The sequence below is a fragment of the Cololabis saira genome, chromosome 16 (genome assembly GCF_033807715.1).
Source record: "Cololabis saira isolate AMF1-May2022 chromosome 16, fColSai1.1, whole genome shotgun sequence".
Lineage (NCBI taxonomy): Eukaryota > Metazoa > Chordata > Actinopteri > Beloniformes > Belonidae > Cololabis > Cololabis saira.
In genome coordinates this window covers 40,408,894-40,433,739 of record NC_084602.1, presented here as the reverse complement: position 1 = coordinate 40,433,739, position 24,846 = coordinate 40,408,894, and the positions used below count along the sequence as shown (strand labels likewise).

At 34.9% G+C, this 24,846-nt stretch overlaps 1 protein-coding gene across 1 annotated transcript in view; it reads right to left on the bottom strand.

Moving 5' to 3' along the window:
• Positions 1–24,846, bottom strand: part of atp10d (ATPase phospholipid transporting 10D) — a 97,052-nt gene that overhangs the window by 11,683 nt on the left and 60,523 nt on the right. Inside the window, exons 14-17 of the mRNA XM_061744089.1 lie at positions 3,995–4,098; positions 3,791–3,917; positions 3,199–3,383; positions 1,928–2,219 (exon numbers count right to left, since the gene is read on the bottom strand). Of these exons, the coding sequence (XP_061600073.1) occupies positions 1,928–2,219; positions 3,199–3,383; positions 3,791–3,917; positions 3,995–4,098 (708 nt within the window). The remainder of the gene's footprint in view (positions 1–1,927; positions 2,220–3,198; positions 3,384–3,790; positions 3,918–3,994; positions 4,099–24,846) is intronic.

Sequence of the window (24,846 nt, the reverse complement as noted above, 5' to 3'; positions counted from 1 at the left end):
ACCTGCAGCCACCTACAGCCACCTACAGCCACCTACAGCCACCTGCAGCCACCTATAGCCACCTACAACCACCTACAACCCCCTACAGCCACCTATAGCCACCTATAGCCACCTATAGCCACCTATAGCCACCTATAGCCACCTGCAGCCACCTATAGCCACCTATAGCCACCTGCGGCCACCTATAGCCACCTGCAGCCACCTACAGCCACCTATAGCCACCTGCAGCCACCTACAGCCACCTACGGCCACCTATAGCCACCTGCGGCCACCTATAGCCACCTGCAGCCACCTACAGCCACCTGCAGCCACCTACAGCCACCTACAGCCACCTACAGCCACCTACAGCCACCTGCAGCCACCTATAGCCACCTGCAGCCACTTATAGCCACCTGCAGCCACCTATAGCCACCTGCAGCCACTTATAGCCACCTGCAGCCACCTATAGCCACCTGCAGCCACCTATAGCCACCTGCAGCCACTTATAGCCACCTGCAGCCACTTATAGCCACCTGCAGCCACCTATAGCCACCTGCAGCCACTTATAGCCACCTGCAGCCACCTATAGCCACCTACAACCACCTACAACCCCCTACAGCCACCTGCAGCCACCTATAGCCACCTGCAGCCACTTATAGCCACCTGCAGCCACTTATAGCCACCTGCAGCCACCTATAGCCACCTGCAGCCACCTATAGCCACCTGCAGCCACCTATAGCCACCTGCAGCCACCTGCAGCCACCTATAGCCAAATGCCGAAAATCGGGGCTGTTATGCACTGCAATGTGTACATGTCAGAGTGATGACGAATGTCCTTGTTTAAATGTGGAGTTGTAGTCCTCAAGCATACCAAGGCAATGGGTAACCAAAGAACGTGGAAAAGGACTGCAGAAAGAAATACTAATCAAAATGAAATTCCAAAGACAAATGGCACACAAGCAAACTAGAAAGGTATAAAAACAATTTACCAAAACAAGTGACCTATGGAACTTACAGAAGAAGACAGATGAAAGCAAAGCAATTCAGCTAGAAACATGAAAGAAAATATACAGAAACAAGATCTGATCTGTAGAACTGTTCAAGGGAAGTTTCATGTTTTTTTTTCCCTATTCACTTAAATTTTTCGATTTTTGAATTAAGAGCATTATGCTTTGTTTGCATAAATAAAAATAATTCTCAGACAACTTGCAATGGTGTTTTTCTTGATTATTATGTAATATGGAATACATCACATATCATATACACACTGGGAACATTTAAGAGTGATATTGACTGAATATTTATGTCGGCCTTAAAAATGACCCAAATAATGCTTAATTTCACCTTAAAAGTTGGTATTTTGCATATATATATACATAAAAAGGCACTGAGCCTCCACTATATCCTTGCTCTGACCCTAGACTGTAGATCTAGACACTTAATTCATCATCTTTGAATGCCTACTTACAAAAAAACTTGGGGAAAATGGTCCAACGGCTGAGCAAGACAGGCAGTTTGGCGGCCATTTTGATATGCAAATTAGAAGGTCAAAAACTCAAAATTTTGCTCGGGTACCGTTTTTTTTGGATTCAGCACCCTTGAAATATGTAATGTAGGCCGGTTCCCGACTTGTACCCATAAATGCTCCTTACATTCACTTTTTGGTACATCCCGTCTAGTCTACAACGGCCGTCGTGGTGAAGGGTGGCGCTAGAGAGTCCCATTTCTTAAAAGGAGCCTCATGCTCCTTTAAATCAAAGCATTTTGTTTTTTAATATAAAATAAATACATTTCTATGCAGTTTAGAAGTTTTGGGGATGTCCCTTTTTTTTGGCGTCTGCGCTGCTGAAATCAGGGCGTCCCTTATCTCTATTTCTGAAAGTTGGGAACCCTACGGGTCACGCCGGGTCACCGGGGGTCCGAGGCTCGGCGGGTCACCAGGACTCACCCACGGCCAGCGTCAGGACCCCCAGCCGGTCCCGGACCAGCCGCACCACCTGGCTCTTCTGCAGCGGCGTGGAGCGGCAGCAGATGACGGCGCGGCAGCGGCGGCTCAGGTCCAGGAAGCTGCTCTGCAGCCCGTCCTGGAGGGCCCAGTCCAGGGTCCGGCCGTCGATGACCAGGACCGAGCCGGGGCCGTCTCCGTGGGGGCCGGGGGCGTCTCCTACCGGGTCTCGTGGTCCATTCTCGGCCCCCTGGACCTCCAGGTTCAGCTGCTCCAGCAGAGCTGCACAGGCGTCCTGGAGGAGAAGAACCAGAACCTTCATGTGTTGATCAACTTAGCTGGAGTTTAGCATGCTAACTCGCTAACTCAGATGTGTTTTAGCGCGTGGCTGTTAGGATTTCATGAAATTGTTAAGAGTTGGAAGAGTTTCCAACACTGGTGGTTTTCTCTTTACATGCAAAGTAACCTCATATTCAGCAGGACAGCTGCTTTCATCTAGTCACGGAGTCAGACTCTGTTACGGCCAGACTACTTTAGATGTAGGGGTTAAATACAAATACACATACCATTTGTTGAGAGAAGACAATGGGGAGAAACAGATGTTTTAGCATTGGGGGGTTTTATCTGTGATCTGGGTTGACACCCCAGGTGGGAGATTTGGGGCTGGAGGTGAAACATGTTGGGGTTTCTTTCCCGGGCTTAGCATGTGGCTAACTTACGTGCTTTAGCATGTGGCTAACTTACGTGCTTTAGCATGTGGCTAACTTACGTGCTTTAGCATGTGGCTAACTTACGTGCTTAGCATGTGGCTAACTTACGTGCTTTAGCATGTGGCTAACTTACGTGCTTTAGCATGTGGCTAACTTACGTGCTTTAGCATGTGGCTAACTTACATGCTTTAGCATGTGGCTAACTTACATGCTTTAGCATGTGTCTAACTCGGCTGGGGTTTTAGTGTGTGGCTAACTTAAGTGCTTTAGCATGTGGCTAACTTAAGTGCTTTAGCATGTGGCTAACTTAAGTGCTTTAGCATGTGGCTAACTTACATGCTTTAGCATGTGGCTAACTTACATGCTTTAACATGTGTCTAACTCGGCTGGGGTTTTAGCATGTGGCTAACTTAAGTGCTTTAGCATGTGGCTAACTTACGGGCTTAGCATGTGGCTAACTCGTCAGTGTTTTAGCATGTGGACCCCTGAGTTCCGGTAGTTCATGACATCACCAGCAGCAGATCCTCTGCTAGCCTACGGCTACGTGAACACCTGCTGCCTCACCTTGCTCTCACAGTTGAGCGTCATTAGCTGGTCGTTGGGCCGGATAAGCCTGCAGGCGTTAGCGACGTTGACGGCCGTCTCCTGCTTGTCCCCGGTCAGAACCCAGACCCGGATCCCGGCCCCCTGAAGGGCCTCGATGGTCTCGGGGACGTCCTCCTGCAGCCGGTCCACGATACCCGTGCTGCCTGCAGGGGGAAACAGAACCTGAACACCAGAACCTGGACTGGGGTACCTGAACCACGTGGTCCAGCAGTTGGGGGATTTAGTATGTAGCTAACTTGGCAGTTTTTTAGCACTTGGCTAACTCGGCAATGTTTTAGCATGTGATTAACTTAGCTGGAGTTTAGCATGCGGCTAATTCAGCTGTGTTTAGCATGTGGCTAGCATGCTAAAACACTACTGAGTTAGCCGCTGTGTTTTAGCATGTGGCTAACTAAGTTGGAGTTTTTTTTACTCAGTTGGAGTTTAGCATGTTTTAGCATGTGCCTAATTTATCTGGAGTTTAGCATGACGATTAACTCAGCAGTGTTTAGCAGGTGGCTAACTCGGAGGTCGGAGGTTGGAGGTCGGGGGTTGGCGGTCCGGTTCTTACCCAGCAGCGTCAGCTCCGTCTCCAGCCGCTGGGCCGACTCCAGCAGCAGCTCGTCCCGGTTCTCGATGCTGCTCTCGGCCAGAACCTGCCCCTTCAGCCAGGACTCGTACTGGTCCTGGTCCAGGACCTGGTCCAGACCGGCAGGGAGAACTCTGTCAGCTCAGGTCGGGTCATGGATGTGAATCAGCTGATAAACCGCCGTACCTTCTTGGCGATGCAGAGCGTGCGGAGTCCTTCTCTAGCGTACGTGTCCAGATGGTTCTGGGTTTGGTCCCTGACGTGGTTGTAGACGTCGGACTGTTCTGCACCTGCAGGAGTTCATCAATCAGAGTTAGAGTTTCCATCACAGAGAAGGAACAACCAATAATCAGAGCTGCAACCAGGTTTATTAATAATAATCTTTGTCAGTAAATATCTCATCAAACACCAAACTGAGTCCTCTTCTTTGAACCATCACTAGAAACTCTAGGAGCCATTTCTCTGACCCCCACTACCTCAGGGACGACATCAGTTCACATCTGTTCCCAACTTGGACCTGGGTCTGTAACAGCTAGGCTAACCCGCCAACCTTACTCCATGTACTTATGCACCAGTAAGTAACCAGTTAGTAACCAGTAACTAACCCGTAACCAGTGAGGCACCAGTAAGTAACCAGTAAGTAACCAGTAAGTAACCAATAAGTAACCAATAAGTAACCAGTAAGTAACCAATAAGTAACCAGTAAGTAACCAGTAAGTAACCAGTAAGTAACCAATAAGTAACCAATAAGTAACCAATAAGTAACCAGTAAGTAACCAGTAAGTAACCAGTAAGTAACCAGTAAGTAACCAATAAATAACCAATAAGTAACCAATGAGTAACCAGTAAGTAACCAGTAAGTAACCAGTAAATAACCAATAAGTAACCAATAAGTAACCAGTAAGTAACCAATAAGTAACCAATAAGTAACCAGTAAGTAACCAGTAAGTAACCAATAAGTAACCAATAAGTAACCAATAAATAACCAATAAGTAACCAATGAGTAACCAGTAAGTAACCAATAAGTAACCAGTAAGTAACCAGTAAATAACCAATAAGTAACCAGTAAGTAACCAGTAAGTAACCAATAAATAACCAATAAGTAACCAGTAAGTAACCAGTAAGTAACCAGTAAGTAACCAATAAATAACCAATAAGTAACCAATGAGTAACCAGTAAGTAACCAGTAAGTAACCAGTAAATAACCAATAAGTAACCAATAAGTAACCAGTAAGTAACCAATAAGTAACCAATAAGTAACCAGTAAGTAACCAGTAAGTAACCAATAAGTAACCAATAAGTAACCAATAAATAACCAATAAGTAACCAATAAATAACCAATAAGTAACCAATGAGTAACCAGTAAGTAACCAATAAGTAACCAGTAAGTAACCAGTAAATAACCAATAAGTAACCAGTAAGTAACCAATAAGTAACCAGTAAGTAACCAGTAAGTAACCAATAAGTAACCAATAAGTAACCAATAAGTAACCAATAAGTAACCAGTAAGTAACCAGTAAGTAACCAATAAATAACCAATAAGTAACCAATGAGTAACCAGTAAGTAACCAGTAAGTAACCAGTAAATAACCAATAAGTAACCAATAAGTAACCAGTAAGTAACCAATAAGTAACCAATAAGTAACCAGTAAGTAACCAGTAAGTAACCAATAAGTAACCAATAAGTAACCAATAAATAACCAATAAGTAACCAATGAGTAACCAGTAAGTAACCAATAAGTAACCAGTAAGTAACCAGTAAATAACCAATAAGTAACCAGTAAGTAACCAGTAAGTAACCAATAAATAACCAATAAGTAACCAGTAAGTAACCAGTAAGTAACCAGTAAGTAACCAATAAATAACCAATAAGTAACCAATGAGTAACCAGTAAGTAACCAGTAAGTAACCAGTAAATAACCAATAAGTAACCAATAAGTAACCAGTAAGTAACCAATAAGTAACCAATAAGTAACCAGTAAGTAACCAGTAAGTAACCAATAAGTAACCAATAAGTAACCAATAAATAACCAATAAGTAACCAATAAATAACCAATAAGTAACCAATGAGTAACCAGTAAGTAACCAATAAGTAACCAGTAAGTAACCAGTAAATAACCAATAAGTAACCAGTAAGTAACCAGTAAGTAACCAGTAAGTAACCAGTAAGTAACCAATAAATAACCAATAAGTAACCAATGAGTAACCAGTAAGTAACCAGTAAGTAACCAGTAAATAACCAATAAGTAACCAATAAGTAACCAGTAAGTAACCAATAAGTAACCAATAAGTAACCAGTAAGTAACCAGTAAGTAACCAATAAGTAACCAATAAGTAACCAATAAATAACCAATAAGTAACCAATGAGTAACCAGTAAGTAACCAATAAGTAACCAGTAAGTAACCAGTAAATAACCAATAAGTAACCAGTAAGTAACCAGTAAGTAACCAATAAATAACCAATAAGTAACCAGTAAGTAACCAGTAAGTAACCAGTAAGTAACCAATAAATAACCAATAAGTAACCAATGAGTAACCAGTAAGTAACCAGTAAGTAACCAGTAAATAACCAATAAGTAACCAATAAGTAACCAGTAAGTAACCAATAAGTAACCAATAAGTAACCAGTAAGTAACCAGTAAGTAACCAATAAGTAACCAATAAGTAACCAATAAATAACCAATAAGTAACCAATAAATAACCAATAAGTAACCAATGAGTAACCAGTAAGTAACCAATAAGTAACCAGTAAGTAACCAGTAAATAACCAATAAGTAACCAGTAAGTAACCAATAAGTAACCAGTAAGTAACCAGTAAGTAACCAATAAGTAACCAATAAGTAACCAATAAGTAACCAGTAAGTAACCAGTAAGTAACCAGTAAGTAACCAGTAAGTAACCAATAAATAACCAATAAGTAACCAATGAGTAACCAGTAAGTAACCAGTAAGTAACCAGTAAATAACCAATAAGTAACCAATAAGTAACCAGTAAGTAACCAATAAGTAACCAATAAGTAACCAGTAAGTAACCAGTAAGTAACCAATAAGTAACCAATAAGTAACCAATAAATAACCAATAAGTAACCAATGAGTAACCAGTAAGTAACCAATAAGTAACCAGTAAGTAACCAGTAAATAACCAATAAGTAACCAGTAAGTAACCAGTAAGTAACCAATAAATAACCAATAAGTAACCAGTAAGTAACCAGTAAGTAACCAGTAAGTAACCAATAAATAACCAATAAGTAACCAATGAGTAACCAGTAAGTAACCAGTAAGTAACCAGTAAATAACCAATAAGTAACCAATAAGTAACCAGTAAGTAACCAATAAGTAACCAATAAGTAACCAGTAAGTAACCAGTAAGTAACCAATAAGTAACCAATAAGTAACCAATAAATAACCAATAAGTAACCAATAAATAACCAATAAGTAACCAATGAGTAACCAGTAAGTAACCAATAAGTAACCAGTAAGTAACCAGTACGTAACCAATAAGTAACCAGTAATTAACCAATAAGTAACCAATAAATAACCAATAAGTAACCAATAAATAACCAATAAGTAACCAATGAGTAACCAGTAAGTAACCAGTAAGTAACCAGTAAATAACCAATAAGTAACCAGTAAGTAACCAATAAGTAACCAGTAATTAACCAATAAGTAACCAATAAGTAACCAGTAAGTAACCAGTAAGTAACCAGTAAGTAACCAGTAAATAACCAATAAGTAACCAGTAAGTAACCAGTAAGTAACCAGTAAGTAACCAATAAGTAACCAGTAAGTAACCAATAAGTAACCAATAAGTAACCAGTAAGTAACCAGTAAGTAACCAATAAGTAACCAATAAGTAACCAGTAAGTAACCAGTAAGTAACCAGTAAGTAACCAATAAGTAACCAGTAAGTAACCAGTAAGTAACCAATAAGTAACCAGTAAGTAACCAATAAGTAACCAATAAGTAACCAGTAAGTAACCAATAAGTAACCAGTAAGTAACCAGTAAGTAACCAGTAAGTAACCAATAAGTAACCAATAAGTAACCAGTAAGTAACCAATAAGTAACCAGTAAGTAACCAGTAAGTAACCAGTAAGTAACCAATAAGTAACCAATAAGTAACCAGTAAGTAACCAATAAGTAACCAGTAAGTAACCAATAAGTAACCAATAAGTAACCAATAAGTAACCAGTAAGTAACCAGTAAGTAACCAGTAAGTAACCAGTAAGTAACCAGTAAGTAACCAGTAAGTAACCAATAAGTAACCAGTAAGTAACCAATAAATAACCAGTAAGTAACCAGTAAGTAACCAGTAAGTAACCAGTAAGTAACCAGTACGTAACCAATAAGTAACCAATAAATAACCAGTAAGTAACCAGTAAGTAACCAGTAAGTAACCAGTAAGTAACCAGTAAGTAACCAATAAGTAACCAGTAAGTAACCAATAAGTAACCAATAAGTAACCAATAAGTAACCAGTAAGTAACCAATAAGTAACCAATAAGTAACCAGTAAGTAACCAATAAATAACCAGTAAGTAACCAGTAAGTAACCAGTAAGTAACCAATAAGTAACCAATAAGTAACCAATAAGTAACCAGTAAGTAACCAATAAGTAACCAGTTAGTAACCAATAAGTAACCAGTAAGTAACCAATAAGTAACCAATAAATAACCAGTAAGTAACCAGTAAGTAACCAGTAAGTAACCAATAAGTAACCAGTAATTAACCAATAAGTAACCAATAAATAACCAATAAGTAACCAATAAATAACCAATAAGTAACCAATGAGTAACCAGTAAGTAACCAGTAAGTAACCAGTAAATAACCAATAAGTAACCAGTAAGTAACCAATAAGTAACCAGTAATTAACCAATAAGTAACCAATAAGTAACCAGTAAGTAACCAGTAAGTAACCAGTAAGTAACCAGTAAATAACCAATAAGTAACCAGTAAGTAACCAGTAAGTAACCAGTAAGTAACCAATAAGTAACCAGTAAGTAACCAATAAGTAACCAATAAGTAACCAGTAAGTAACCAGTAAGTAACCAATAAGTAACCAATAAGTAACCAGTAAGTAACCAGTAAGTAACCAGTAAGTAACCAGTAAGTAACCAGTAAGTAACCAATAAGTAACCAATAAATAACCAGTAAGTAACCAGTAAGTAACCAGTAAGTAACCAGTAAGTAACCAGTAAGTAACCAATAAGTAACCAGTAAGTAACCAATAAGTAACCAATAAGTAACCAATAAGTAACCAGTAAGTAACCAATAAGTAACCAATAAGTAACCAGTAAGTAACCAATAAATAACCAGTAAGTAACCAGTAAGTAACCAGTAAGTAACCAATAAGTAACCAATAAGTAACCAATAAGTAACCAGTAAGTAACCAATAAGTAACCAGTTAGTAACCAATAAGTAACCAGTAAGTAACCAATAAGTAACCAATAAATAACCAGTAAGTAACCAGTAAGTAACCAGTAAGTAACCAATAAGTAACCAGTAAGTAACCAATAAGTAACCAATAAGTAACCAATAAGTAACCAGTAAGTAACCAATAAGTAACCAATAAGTAACCAATAAGTAACCAGTAAATAACCAATAAGTAACCAGTTAGTAACCAATAAGTAACCAATAAGTAACCAATAAGTAACCAGTAAGTAACCAGTAAGTAACCAATAAGTAACCAATAAGTAACCAATAAGTAACCAATAAGTAACCAGTTAGTAACCAATAAGTAACCAATAAGTAACCAATAAGTAACCAGTAAGTAACCAATAAGTAACCAATAAGTAACCAATAAGTAACCAATAAGTAACCAGTAAGTAACCAATAAGTAACCAGTAAGTAACCAATAAGTAACCAATAAGTAACCAATAAGTAACCAGTAGGTAACCAATAAGTAACCAGTAAGTAACCAATAAGTAACCAGTAAGTAACCAATAAGTAACCAGTAAGTAACCAATAAGTAACCAATAAGTAACCAATAAGTAACCAGTAGGTAACCAATAAGTAACCAGTAAGTAACCAATAAGTAACCAATAAGTAACCAATAAGTAACCAGTAAATAACCAGTAAGTAACCAATAAGTAACCAATAAGTAACCAATAAGTAACCAATAAGTAACCAGCTAGTGACCAATAAGTAACCAATAAGTAACCAGTAAGTAACCAATAAGTAACCAATAAGTAACCAGCTAGTGACCAATAAGTAACCAATAAGTAACCACTAAGTAACCAATAAGTAACCAGCTAGTGACCAATAAGTAACCAATAAGTAACCAATAAGTAACCAATAAGTAACCAGCTAGTGACCAATAAGTAACCAATAAGTAACCAGTAAGTAACCAATAAGTAACCAGTTAGTAACCAGTAAGTAACCAGTAATGAACCAGTAAGTAACCAGTAAGTAACCAATAAGTAACCAATAAGTAACCAGCTAGTGACCAATAAGTAACCAATAAGTAACCAGTAAGTAACCAATAAGTAACCAGCTAGTGACCAATAAGTAACCAGTAAGTAACCAATAAGTAACCAGTAAGTAACCAGTAAGTAACCAATAAGTAACCAGCTAGTGACCAATAAGTAACCAATAAGTAACCAGTAAGTAACCAATAAGTAACCAATAAGTAACCAGTAAGTAACCAATAAGTAACCAATAAGTAACCAATAAGTAACCAATAAGTAACCAGCTAGTGACCAATAAGTAACCAGTAAGTAACCAATAAGTAACCAGTAAGTAACCAGTAAGTAACCAGTAAGTAACCAATAAGTAACCAGTAAGTAACCAATAAGTAACCAATAAGTAACCAGTAAGTAACCAATAAGTAACCAATAAGTAACCAGTAAGTAACCAATAAGTAACCAATAAGTAACCAGTAAGTAACCAGTAAGTAACCAATAAGTAACCAATAAGTAACCAGTAAGTAACCAGTAAGTAACCAATAAGTAACCAATAAGTAACCAGTAAGTAACCAATAAGTAACCAATAAGTAACCAGTAAGTAACCAGTAAGTAACCAGTAAGTAACCAATAAGTAACCAATAAGTAACCAGTAAGTAACCAATAAGTAACCAATAAGTAACCAGTAAGTAACCAGTAAGTAACCAGTAAGTAACCAATAAGTAACCAGTAAGTAACCAGTAAGTAACCAGTAAGTAACCAATAAGTAACCAGTAAGTAACCAATAAGTAACCAGTAAGTAACCAATAAGTAACCAATAAGTAACCAATAAATAACCAATAAGTAACCAATAAATAACCAATAAGTAACCAATAAGTAACCAATAAGTAACCAGTAAGTAACCAGTAAGTAACCAATAAGTAACCAGTAAGTAACCAGTAAGTAACCAGTAAGTAACCAATAAGTAAACAGTAAGTAACCAATAAGTAAACAGTAAGTAACCAATAAGTAACCAATAAGTAAACAGTAAGTAACCAATAAGTAACCAATAAGTAACCAGTAAGTAACCAATAAGTAACCAATAAGTAACCAGTAAGTAACCAATAAGTAACCAATAAGTAACCAGTAAGTAACCAATAAGTAACCAGTAGGTAACCAGTAAGTAACCAGTAAGTAACCAATAAGTAACCAATAAGTAACCAGTAAGTAACCAGTAAGTAACCAATAAGTAAACAGTAGGTAACCAGTAAGTAACCAATAAGTAACCAATAAGTAACCAATAAGTAACCAATAAGTAACCAGTAAGTAACCAATAAGTAACCAATAAGTAACCAGTAAGTAACCAATAAGTAACCAGTAAGTAACCAATAAGTAACCAATAAGTAACCAATAAGTAACCAGTAAGTAACCAATAAGTAACCAGTAAGTAACCAATAAGTAACCAGTTAGTAACCAGTAAGTAACCAGTAAGTAACCAGTAAGTAACCAGTAAGTAACCAATAAGTAACCAGTAAGTAACCAGTAAGTAACCAGTAAGTAACCAGTAAGTAACCAATAAGTAACCAATAAGTAACCAATAAGTAACCAGTAAGTAACCAATAAGTAACCAGTAAGTAACCAATAAGTAACCAATAAGTAACCAGTAGGTAAGCAATAAGTAACCAGTAAGTAACCAGTAGGTAACCAATAAGTAACCAATAAGTAACCAATAAGTAACCAGTAAGTAACCAATAAGTAACCAGTAAGTAACCAATAAGTAACCAATAAGTAACCAATAAGTAACCAGCTAGTGACCAATAAGTAACCAATAAGTAACCAATAAGTAACCAATAAGTAACCAATAAGTAACCAGTAAGTAACCAGTAAGTAACCAATAAGTAACCAGTAAGTAACCAATAAGTAACCAATAAGTAACCAATAAGTAACCAGCTAGTGACCAATAAGTAACCAATAAGTAACCAGTAAGTAACCAATAAGTAACCAGTTAGTAACCAGTAAGTAACCAGTAAGGAACCAGTAAGTAACCAGTAAGTAACCAATAAGTAACCAATAAGTAACCAATAAGTAACCAATAAGTAACCAATAAGTAACCAATAAGTAACCAGCTAGTGACCAATAAGTAACCAGTAAGTAACCAATAAGTAACCAATAAGTAACCAGCTAGTAACCAATAAATAACCAATAAGTAACCAATAAGTAACCAGCTAGTAACCAATAAATAACCAATAAGTAACCAGTAAGTAACCAATAAGTAACCAGTAGGTAACCAGTAAGTAACCAGTAAGTAACCAATAAGTAACCAATAAGTAACCAGCTAGTGACCAATAAGTAACCAATAAGTAACCAGTAAGTAACCAGTAAGGAACCAGTAAGTAACCAGTAAGTAACCAATAAGTAACCAGTAAGTAACCAGTAAGTAACCAATAAGTAACCAATAAGTAACCAGTAAGTAACCAGTAAGGAACCAGTAAGTAACCAGTAAGTAACCAATAAGTAACCAGTAAGTAACCAATAAGTAACCAGTAAGTAACCAATAAGTAACCAGTAAGTAACCAGTAAGTAACCAATAAGTAACCAATAAGTAACCAATAAGTAACCAATAAGTAACCAGCTAGTGACCAATAAGTAACCAGTAAGTAACCAATAAGTAACCAATAAGTAACCAGCTAGTAACCAATAAATAACCAATAAGTAACCAATAAGTAACCAGCTAGTAACCAATAAATAACCAATAAGTAACCAGTAAGTAACCAATAAGTAACCAATAAGTAACCAATAAGTAACCAATAAGTAACTAATAAGTAACCAATAAGTAACCAATAAGTAACTAATAAGTAACCAATAGGTAACCAGTAAGTAACCAGTAAGTAACCAATAAGTAACCAATAAGTAACCAATAAGTAACTAATAAGTAACCAATAAGTAACTAATAAGTAACCAATAAGTAACCAATAAGTAACCAATAAGAAACCAGTAAGTAACCAGCTAGTGACCAATAAGTAACCAGTAAGTAACCAGTAAGTAACCAATAAGTAACCAATAAGTAACCAGTAAGTAACCAGTAAGTAACCAATAAGTAACCAATAAGTAACCAATAAGTAACCAGTTAGTAACCAATAAGTAACCAATAAGTAACCAGCTAGTGACCAATAAGTAACCAATAAGTAACCAATAAGTAACCAGTTAGTAACCAAAAAGTAACCAATAAGTAACCAGCTAGTGACCAATAAGTAACCAATAAGTAACCAGTAAGTAACCAGTAAGTAACCAATAAGTAACCAATAAGTAACCAGTAAGTAACCAGTAAGTAACCAATAAGTAACCAATAAGTAACCAATAAGTAACCAATAAGTAACCAGTAATTAACCAGTAAGTAACCAATAAGTAACCAATAAGTAACCAGTAATTAACCAGTAAGTAACCAATAAGTAACCAATAAGTAACCAATAAGTAACCAGCTAGTGACCAATAAGTAACCAGTAAGTAACCAATAAGTAACCAATAAGTAACCAGTAAGTAACCAATAAGTAACCAATAAGTAACCAGTAAGTAACCAGTAAGTAACCAATAAGTAACCAGTAAGTAACCAATAAGTAACCAATAAGTAACCAGTAGGTAACCAATAAGTAACCAGTAAGTAACCAGTAGGTAACCAATAAGTAACCAATAAGTAACCAATAAGTAACCAGTAAGTAACCAGTAAGTAACCAGTAAGTAACCAGTAAGTAACCAATAAGTAACCAGTAAGTAACCAGTAAGTAACCAATAAGTAACCAGTAAGTAACCAATAAGTAACCAATAAGTAACCAATAAGTAACCAATAAGTAACCAGTAGGTAACCAATAAGTAACCAGTAAGTAACCAGTAGGTAACCAATAAGTAACCAATAAGTAACCAATAAGTAACCAGTAAGTAACCAGTAAGTAACCAGTAAGTAACCAGTAAGTAACCAATAAGTAACCAGTAAGTAACCAGTAAGTAACCAATAAGTAACCAGTAAGTAACCAATAAGTAACCAATAAGTAACCAATAAGTAACCAGCTAGTGACCAATAAGTAACCAATAAGTAACCAATAAGTAACCAGTAAGTAACCAATAAGTAACCAGTTAGTAACCAGTAAGTAACCAGTAAGTAACCAATAAGTAACCAATAAGTAACCAGCTAGTAACCAATAAATAACCAATAAGTAACCAGTAAGTAACCAGTAAGTAACCAATAAGTAACCAGTTAGTAACCAGTAAGTAACCAGTAAGTAACCAATAAGTAACCAATAAGTAACCAGCTAGTGACCAATAAGTAACCAATAAGTAACCAGTTAGTAACCAGTAAGTAACCAGTAAGTAACCAATAAGTAACCAATAAGAAACCAGTAAATAACCAATAAGTAACCAGTAAGTAACCAATAAGTAACCAATAAGAAACCAGTAATTAACCAATAAGTAACCAGTAAGTAACCAATAAGTAACCAGTTAGTAACCAGTAAGTAACCAGTAAGTAACCAATAAGTAACCAATAAGAAACCAGTAAATAACCAATAAGTAACCAATAAGTAACCAATAAGTAACCAGTAAGTAACCAATAAGTAACCAGTAAGTAACCAGTAAGTAACCAATAAGTAACCAGCTAGTGACCAATAAGTAACCAATAAGTAACCAATAAGTAACCAGTAAGTAACCAATAAGTAACCAGTTAGTAACCAGTAAGTAACCAGTAAGTAACCAATAAGTAACCAATAAGTAACCAGCTAGTGACCAATAAGTAACCAATAAGTAACCAATAAGTAACCAGTAAGTAACCAATAAGTAACCAGTAAGTAACCAGTAAGTAACCAGTAAGTAACCAATAAGTAACCAATAAGTAACCAGCTAGTGACCAATAAGTAACCAATAAGTAACCAATAAGTAACCAGTAAGTAACCAATAAGTAACCAGTTAGTAACCAGTAAGTAACCAGTAAGTAACCAATAAGTAACCAATAAGTAACCAGTAAATAACCAATAAGTAACCAGCTAGTAACCAATAAATAACCAATAAGTAACCAGTAAGTAACCAGTAAGTAACCAATAAGTAACCAATAAGTAACCAATAAGTAACCAGCTAGTGACCAATAAGTAACCAGTAAGTAACCAATAAGTAACCAATAAGTAACCAGCTAGTAACCAATAAATAACCAATAAGTAACCAGCTAGTGACCAATAAGTAACCAATAAGTAACCAGTAAGTAACCAGTAAGTAACCAGTAAGGAACCAGTAAGTAACCAGTAAGTAACCAGTAAGTAACCAGTAAGTAACCAGTAAGTAACCAGCTAGTGACCAATAAGTAACCAGTAAGTAACCAATAAGTAACCAATAAGTAACCAGCTAGTGACCAATAAGTAACCAATAAGTAACCAATAAGTAACCAGTAAGTAACCAGTAAGTAACCAATAAGTAACCAATAAGTAACCAATAAGTAACCAATAAGTAACCAGTAAGTAACCAATAAGTAACCAATAAGTAACCAATAAGTAACCAGTAGGTAACCAATAAGTAACCAGTAAGTAACCAATAAGTAACCAATAAGTAACCAATAAGTAACCAGTAAATAACCAGTAAGTAACCAATAAGTAACCAATAAGTAACCAATAAGTAACCAATAAGTAACCAGTAAGTAACCAATAAGTAACCAATAAGTAACCAGCTAGTGACCAATAAGTAACCAATAAGTAACCACTAAGTAACCAATAAGTAACCAGCTAGTGACCAATAAGTAACCAATAAGTAACCAATAAGTAACCAATAAGTAACCAATAAGTAACCAGTAAGTAACCAATAAGTAACCAATAAGTAACCAGTAAGTAACCAGTAAGTAACCAGTAAGTAACCAATAAGTAACCAGTAAGTAACCAGTAAGTAACCAGTAAGTAACCAATAAGTAACCAGTAAGTAACCAATAAGTAACCAGTAAGTAACCAATAAGTAACCAATAAGTAACCAATAAATAACCAATAAGTAACCAATAAATAACCAATAAGTAACCAATAAGTAACCAATAAGTAACCAGTAAGTAACCAGTAAGTAACCAATAAGTAACCAGTAAGTAACCAGTAAGTAACCAGTAAGTAACCAATAAGTAACCAGTAAGTAACCAATAAGTAACCAGTAAGTAACCAATAAGTAACCAATAAGTAACCAATAAGTAAACAGTAAGTAACCAATAAGTAACCAATAAGTAACCAGTAAGTAACCAATAAGTAACCAATAAGTAACCAGTAAGTAACCAATAAGTAACCAATAAGTAACCAGTAAGTAACCAATAAGTAACCAGTAGGTAACCAGTAAGTAACCAGTAAGTAACCAATAAGTAACCAATAAGTAACCAGTAAGTAACCAGTAAGTAACCAATAAGTAACCAATAAGTAACCAGTAAGTAACCAATAAGTAACCAATAAGTAACCAGTAAGTAACCAATAAGTAACCAGTAGGTAACCAGTAAGTAACCAGTAAGTAACCAGTAAGTAACCAATAAGTAACCAATAAGTAACCAGTAAGTAACCAATAAGTAACCAGTAGGTAACCAGTAAGTAACCAGTAGGTAACCAGTAAGTAACCAATAAGTAACCAGTAAGTAACCAATAAGTAACCAATAAGTAACCAGCTAGTAACCAATAAATAACCAATAAGTAACCAATAAGTAACCAGCTAGTAACCAATAAATAACCAATAAGTAACCAGTAAGTAACCAATAAGTAACCAATAAGTAACCAATAAGTAACCAATAAGTAACTAATAAGTAACCAATAAGTAACCAATAAGTAACTAATAAGTAACCAATAGGTAACCAGTAAGTAACCAGTAAGTAACCAATAAGTAACCAATAAGTAACCAATAAGTAACTAATAAGTAACCAATAAGTAACTAATAAGTAACCAATAAGTAACCAATAAGTAACCAGCTAGTGACCAATAAGTAACCAGTAAGAAACCAGTAAGTAACCAATAAGTAACTAATAAGTAACCAATAAGTAACCAGCTAGTGACCAATAAGTAACCAGTAAGTAACCAGTAAGTAACCAATAAGTAACCAATAAGTAACCAGTAAGTAACCAGTAAGTAACCAATAAGTAACCAATAAGTAACCAATAAGTAACCAGTTAGTAACCAATAAGTAACCAGCTAGTGACCAATAAGTAACCAGTAAGTAACCAATAAGTAACCAATAAGTAACCAGCTAGTGACCAATAAGTAACCAATAAGTAACCAGTTAGTAACCAGTAAGTAACCAGTAAGTAACCAATAAGTAACCAATAAGAAACCAGTAAATAACCAATAAGTAACCAGTAAGTAACCAATAAGTAACCAATAAGAAACCAGTAATTAACCAATAAGTAACCAGTAAGTAACCAATAAGTAACCAGTTAGTAACCAGTAAGTAACCAGTAAGTAACCAATAAGTAACCAATAAGAAACCAGTAAATAACCAATAAGTAACCAATAAGTAACCAATAAGTAACCAGTAAGTAACCAATAAGTAACCAGTAAGTAACCAATAAGTAACCAATAAGTAACCAGCTAGTGACCAATAAGTAACCAATAAGTAACCAGTAAGTAACCAGCTAGTGACCAATAAGTAACCAATAAGTAACCAGTAAGTAACCAGTAAGTAACCAATAAGTAACCAGTTAGTAACCAGTAAGTAACCAGTAAGTAACCAATAAGTAACCAATAAGTAACCAATAAGTAACCAGCTAGTGACCAATAAGTAACCAATAAGTAACCAATAAGTAACCAGTAAGTAACCAATAAGTAACCAGTAAGTAACCAGTAAGTAACCAGTAAGTAACCAATAAGTAACCAATAAGTAACCAGCTAGTGACCAATAAGTAACCAATAAGTAACCAATAAGTAACCAGTAAGTAACCAATAAGTAACCAGTTAGTAACCAGTAAGTAACCAGTAAGTAACCAATAAGTAACCAATAAGTAACCAGTAAATAACCAATAAGTAACCAGCTAGTAACCAATAAATAACCAATAAGTAACCAGTAAGTAACCAGTAAGTAACCAATAAGTAACCAATAAGTAACCAATAAGTAACCAGCTAGTGACCAATAAGTAACCAGTAAGTAACCAATAAGTAACCAATAAGTAACCAGTAATTAACCAATAAGTAACCAATAAGTAACCAGCTAGTAACCAATAAATAACCAATAAGTAACCAGCTAGTAACCAATAAATAACCAATAAGTAACCAATAAGTAACCAGCTAGTAACCAATAAATAACCAATAAGTAACCAGTAAGTAACCAGTAAGTAACCAATAAGTAACCAATAAGTAACCAATAAGTAACCAGTAGGTAACCAATAAGTAACCAATAAGTAACCAATAAGTAACCAATAAGTAACCAGTAGGTAACCAATAAGTAACCAATAAGTAACCAGCTAGTGACCAATAAGTAACCACTTAATGTGGACTCACTTCTGCACGTGCACACCGAGAAATCGTCTGTTTATATCCATCTTTTTTGAATGCTGTTTTTTTTTTGTTTGTTTTTTTTGTTCTTGCTATTATTTCAATACAATCTATTTTTCCTGGTGAGAACTTTGAATAAGCCCATTTAGGGCTTCCTTTCTCACCTGCACATATTTTCATGTTTTTTTATGTTCATTTAAACTTTTGTACCGTTTTTTTATGTTGTGCAAATAAACAAATCAAATCAAATCAAATCAAACCAATAAGTAACCAATAAGTAACCAGTAAGTAACCAGTAAGTAACCAGTAAGTAACCAATAAGTAACCAATAAGTAACCAGTAGGTAACCAATAAGTAACCAGTAAGTAACCAGTAAGTAACCAGTAAGTAACCAATAAGTAACCAGCTAGTGACCAATAAGTAACCAATAAGTAACCAGTAAGTAACCAATAAGTAACCAATAAGTAACCAGTAAGTAACCAATAAGTAACCAATAAGTAACCAATAAGTAACCAATAAGTAACCAGTAAGTAACCAATAAGTAACCAGTAAGTAACCAATAAGTAACCAATAAGTAACCAGTAGGTAACCAATAAGTAACCAGTAAGTAACCAATAAGTAAACAGTAGGTAACCAGTAAGTAACCAATAAGTAACCAATAAGTAACCAATAAGTAACCAATAAGTAACCAGTAAGTAACCAATAAGTAACCAGTAAGTAACCAATAAGTAACCAATAAGTAACCAATAAGTAACCAGCTAGTGACCAATAAGTAACCAATAAGTAACCAGTAAGTAACCAATAAGTAACCAGTTAGTAACCAGTAAGTAACCAGTAAGTAACCAGTAAGTAACCAATAAGTAACCAGTAAGTAACCAATAAGTAACCAATAAGTAACCAGTAGGTAACCAATAAGTAACCAGTAAGTAACCAGTAGGTAACCAATAAGTAACCAATAAGTAACCAATAAGTAACCAGTAAGTAACCAGTAAGTAACCAATAAGTAACCAGTAAGTAACCAGCTAGTGACCAATAAGTAACCAATAAGTAACCAATAAGTAACCAATAAGTAACCAATAAGTAACCAATAAGTAACCAGCTAGTGACCAATAAGTAACCAATAAGTAACCAATAAGTAACCAATAAGTAACCAATAAGTAACCAGTAAGTAACCAGTAAGTAACCAGTAAGTAACCAGTAAGTAACCAATAAGTAACCAATAAGTAACCAATAAGTAACCAGCTAGTGACCAATAAGTAACCAATAAGTAACCAGTAAGTAACCAATAAGTAACCAGTTAGTAACCAGTAAGTAACCAGTAAGGAACCAGTAAGTAACCAGTAAGTAACCAATAAGTAACCAATAAGTAACCAATAAGTAACCAATAAGTAACCAGCTAGTGACCAATAAGTAACCAGTAAGTAACCAATAAGTAACCAGTAAGTAACCAATAAGTAACCAATAAGTAACCAGCTAGTGACCAATAAGTAACCAATAAGTAACCAGTAAGTAACCAGTAAGTAACCAATAAGTAACCAATAAGTAACCAGCTAGTGACCAATAAGTAACCAATAAGTAACCAGTAAGTAACCAGTAAGGAACCAGTAAGTAACCAGTAAGTAACCAATAAGTAACCAATAAGTAACCAGTAAGTAACCAGTAAGTAACCAATAAGTAACCAATAAGTAACCAATAAGTAACCAATAAGTAACCAGCTAGTGACCAATAAGTAACCAGTAAGTAACCAATAAGTAACCAATAAGTAACCAGCTAGTAACCAATAAATAACCAATAAGTGACCAATAAGTAACCAATAAGTAACCAATAAGTAACCAATAAGTAACCAATAAGTAACTAATAAGTAACCAATAAGTAACCAATAAGTAACTAATAAGTAACCAATAGGTAACCAGTAAGTAACCAGTAAGTAACCAATAAGTAACCAATAAGTAACCAGCTAGTGACCAATAAGTAACCAGTAAGTAACCAATAAGTAACCAGTAGGTAACCAGTAAGTAACCAGTAAGTAACCAATAAGTAACCAATAAGTAACCAGCTAGTGACCAATAAGTAACCAATAAGTAACCAGTAAGTAACCAATAAGTAACCAATAAGTAACCAATAAGTAACCAATAAGTAACCAGTAAGTAACCAATAAGTAACCAGTTAGTAACCAGTAAGTAACCAGTAAGGAACCAGTAAGTAACCAGTAAGTAACCAATAAGTAACCAATAAGTAACCAATAAGTAACCAATAAGTAACCAGTAAGTAACCAGTAAGGAACCAGCTAGTGACCAATAAGTAACCAATAAGTAACCAGTAAGTAACCAGTAAGGAACCAGTAAGTAACCAGTAAGTAACCAATAAGTAACCAATAAGTAACCAATAAGTAACTAATAAGTAACCAATAAGTAACCAATAAGTAACTAATAAGTAACCAATAAGTAACCAATAAGTAACCAATAAGTAACCAGCTAGTGACCAATAAGTAACCAGTAAGAAACCAATAAGTAACCAATAAGTAACTAATAAGTAACCAATAAGTAACCAATAAGTAACTAATAAGTAACCAATAAGTAACCAATAAGTAACCAGCTAGTGACCAATAAGTAACCAGTAAGTAACCAGTAAGTAACCAATAAGTAACCAGTAAGTAACCAATAAGTAACCAGTAAGTAACCAGTAAGTAACCAGTAAGTAACCAATAAGTAACCAATAAGTAACCAATAAGTAACCAGTTAGTAACCAATAAGTAACCAATAAGTAACCAGTAAGTAACCAATAAGTAACCAGTTAGTAACCAGTAAGTAACCAGTAAGGAACCAGTAAGTAACCAGTAAGTAACCAATAAGTAACCAATAAGTAACCAATAAGTAACCAGTAAGTAACCAGTAAGTAACCAATAAGTAACCAATAAGTAACCAGTAGGTAACCAATAAGTAACCAGTTAGTAACCAATAAGTAACCAGTAGGTAACCAATAAGTAACCAATAAGTAACCAATAAGTAACCAGTAAGTAACCAGTAAGTAACCAATAAGTAACCAGTAAGTAACCAGTAAGTAACCAATAAGTAACCAGTAAGTAACCAATAAGTAACCAATAAGTAACCAATAAGTAACCAGTAAGTAACCAGTAAGTAACCAATAAGTAACCAGTTAGTAACCAGTAAGTAACCAGTAAGTAACCAATAAGTAACCAATAAGTAACCAGCTAGTAACCAATAAATAACCAATAAGTAACCAGTAAGTAACCAGTAAGTAACCAATAAGTAACCAGTTAGTAACCAGTAAGTAACCAGTAAGTAACCAATAAGTAACCAATAAGTAACCAGCTAGTAACCAATAAATAACCAATAAGTAACCAGTAAGTAACCAGTAAGTAACCAGGAAGTAACCAATAAGTAACCAATAAGTAACCAGTTAGTAACCAATAAGTAACCAGTTAGTAACCAGGAAGTAACCAATAAGTAACCAATAAGTAACCAGTAAGTAACCAATAAGTAACCAGTTAGTAACCAGTAAGTAACCAGTAAGTAACCAATAAGTAACCAATAAGTAACCAGCTAGTGACCAATAAGTAACCAATAAGTAACCAATAAGTAACCAGTAAGTAACCAGTAAGTAACCAATAAGTAACCAGTTAGTAACCAATAAGTAACCAGTAAGTAACCAGTTAGTAACCAGTAAGTAACCAGTAAGTAACCAATAAGTAACCAATAAGTAACCAGCTAGTAACCAATAAATAACCAATAAGTAACCAGTAAGTAACCAGTAAGTAACCAATAAGTAACCAATAAGTAACCAATAAGTAACCAGCTAGTGACCAATAAGTAACCAGTAAGTAACCAATAAGTAACCAATAAGTAACCAATAAGTAACCAGCTAGTAACCAATAAATAACCAATAAGTAACCAATAAGTAACCAGCTAGTAACCAATAAATAACCAATAAGTAACCAGTAAGTAACCAGTAAGTAACCAATAAGTAACCAATAAGTAACCAATAAGTAACCAGTAGGTAACCAATAAGTAACCAATAAGTAACCAATAAGTAACCAATAAGTAACCAGTAAGTAACCAGTAAGTAACCAGTAAGTAACCAATAAGTAACCAATAAGTAACCAGCTAGTGACCAATAAGTAACCAATAAGTAACCAGTAAGTAACCAGTTAGTAACCAATAAGGAACCAGTAAGTAACCAGTAAGTAACCAGTAAGTAACCAGTAAGTAACCAATAAGTAACCAGCTAGTGACCAATAAGTAACCAATAAGTAACCAGTAAGTAACCAGTAAGTAACCAGTAAGGAACCAGTAAGTAACCAGTAAGTAACCAGTAAGTAACCAATAAGTAACCAATAAGTAACCAGCTAGTGACCAATAAGTAACCAATAAGTAACCAGTAAGTAACCAGTAAGTAACCAGTAAGGAACCAGTAAGTAACCAGTAAGTAACCAGTAAGTAACCAATAAGTAACCAATAAGTAACCAGCTAGTGACCAATAAGTAACCAATAAGTAACCAGTAAGTAACCAGTTAGTAACCAGTAAGTAACCAGTAAGTAACCAGTAAGTAACCAGTAAGTAACCAGTAAGTAACCAATAAGTAACCAATAAGTAACCAGCTAGTAACCAATAAATAACCAATAAGTAACCAGTAAGTAACCAGTAAGTAACCAATAAGTAACCAATAAGTAACCAATAAGTAACCAGCTCGTGACCAATAAGTAACCAGTAAGTAACCAATAAGTAACCAATAAGTAACCAGCTAGTAACCAATAAATAACCAATAAGTAACCAATAAGTAACCAGCTAGTAACCAATAAATAACCAATAAGTAACCAATAAGTAACCAGCTAGTAACCAATAAATAACCAATAAGTAACCAGTAAGTAACCAGTAAGTAACCAATAAGTAACCAATAAGTAACCAATAAGTAACCAGTAGGTAACCAATAAGTAACCAATAAGTAACCAATAAGTAACCAATAAGTAACCAGTAAGTAACCAATAAGTAACCAATAAGTAACCAATAAGTAACCAATAAGTAACCAATAAGTAACCAATAAGTAACCAATTAGTAACCAGCTAGTAACCAATAAGTAACCAATAAGTAACCAATAAGTAACCAGTAGGTAACCAATAAGTAACCAATAAGTAACCAGTAAGTAACCAATAAGTAACCAGTAAGTAACCAGTAAGTAACCAATAAGTAACCAATAAGTAACCAATAAGTAACCAATAAGTAACCAATAAGTAACCAATTAGTAACCAGCTAGTAACCAATAAGTAACCAATAAGTAACCAGTAGGTAACCAATAAGTAACCAATAAGTAACCAGTAAGTAACCAATAAGTAACCAATAAGTAACCAATAAGTAACCAATTAGTAACCAGCTAGTAACCAATAAGTAACCAATAAGTAACCAATAAGTAACCAATAAGTAACCAGTAGGTAACCAATAAGTAACCAATAAGTAACCAATAAGTAACCAATAAGTAACCAATAAGTAACCAGTAAGTAACCAGTAAGTAACCAGTAAGTAACCAGTAAGTAACCAATAAGTAACCAGTTAGTAACCAATAAGTAACCAGTAAGTAACCAATAAGTAACCAATAAGTAACCAATAAGTAACCAATAAGTAACTAATAAGTAACCAATAAGTAACCAGTAAGTAACCAATAAGTAACCAGTAAGTAACCAGTAAGTAACCAGTAAGTAACCAATAAGTAACCAGTAGGTAACCAGTAAGTAACCAGTAAGTAACCAATAAGTAACCAATAAGTAACCAATAAGTAACTAATAAGTAACCAATAAGTAACCAATAAGTAACTAATAAGTAACCAATAGGTAACCAGTAAGTAACCAATAAGTAACCAGCTAGTGACCAATAAGTAACCAATAAGTAACCAATAAGTAACCAGTAAGTAACCAGTAAGTAACCAGTTAGTAACCAATAAGTAACCAGTAAGTAACTAATAAGTAACCAATAAGTAACCAGTAAGTAACCAGTAAGTAACCAGTTAGTAACCAATAAGTAACCAATAAGTAACTAATAAGTAACCAATAAGTAACTAATAAGTAACCAATAAGTAACCAATAAGTAACCAATAAGTAACCAGTAATTAACCAGTAAGTAACCAGTAAGTAACCAATAAGTAACCAATAAGTAACCAATAAGTAACCAGTAAGTAACCA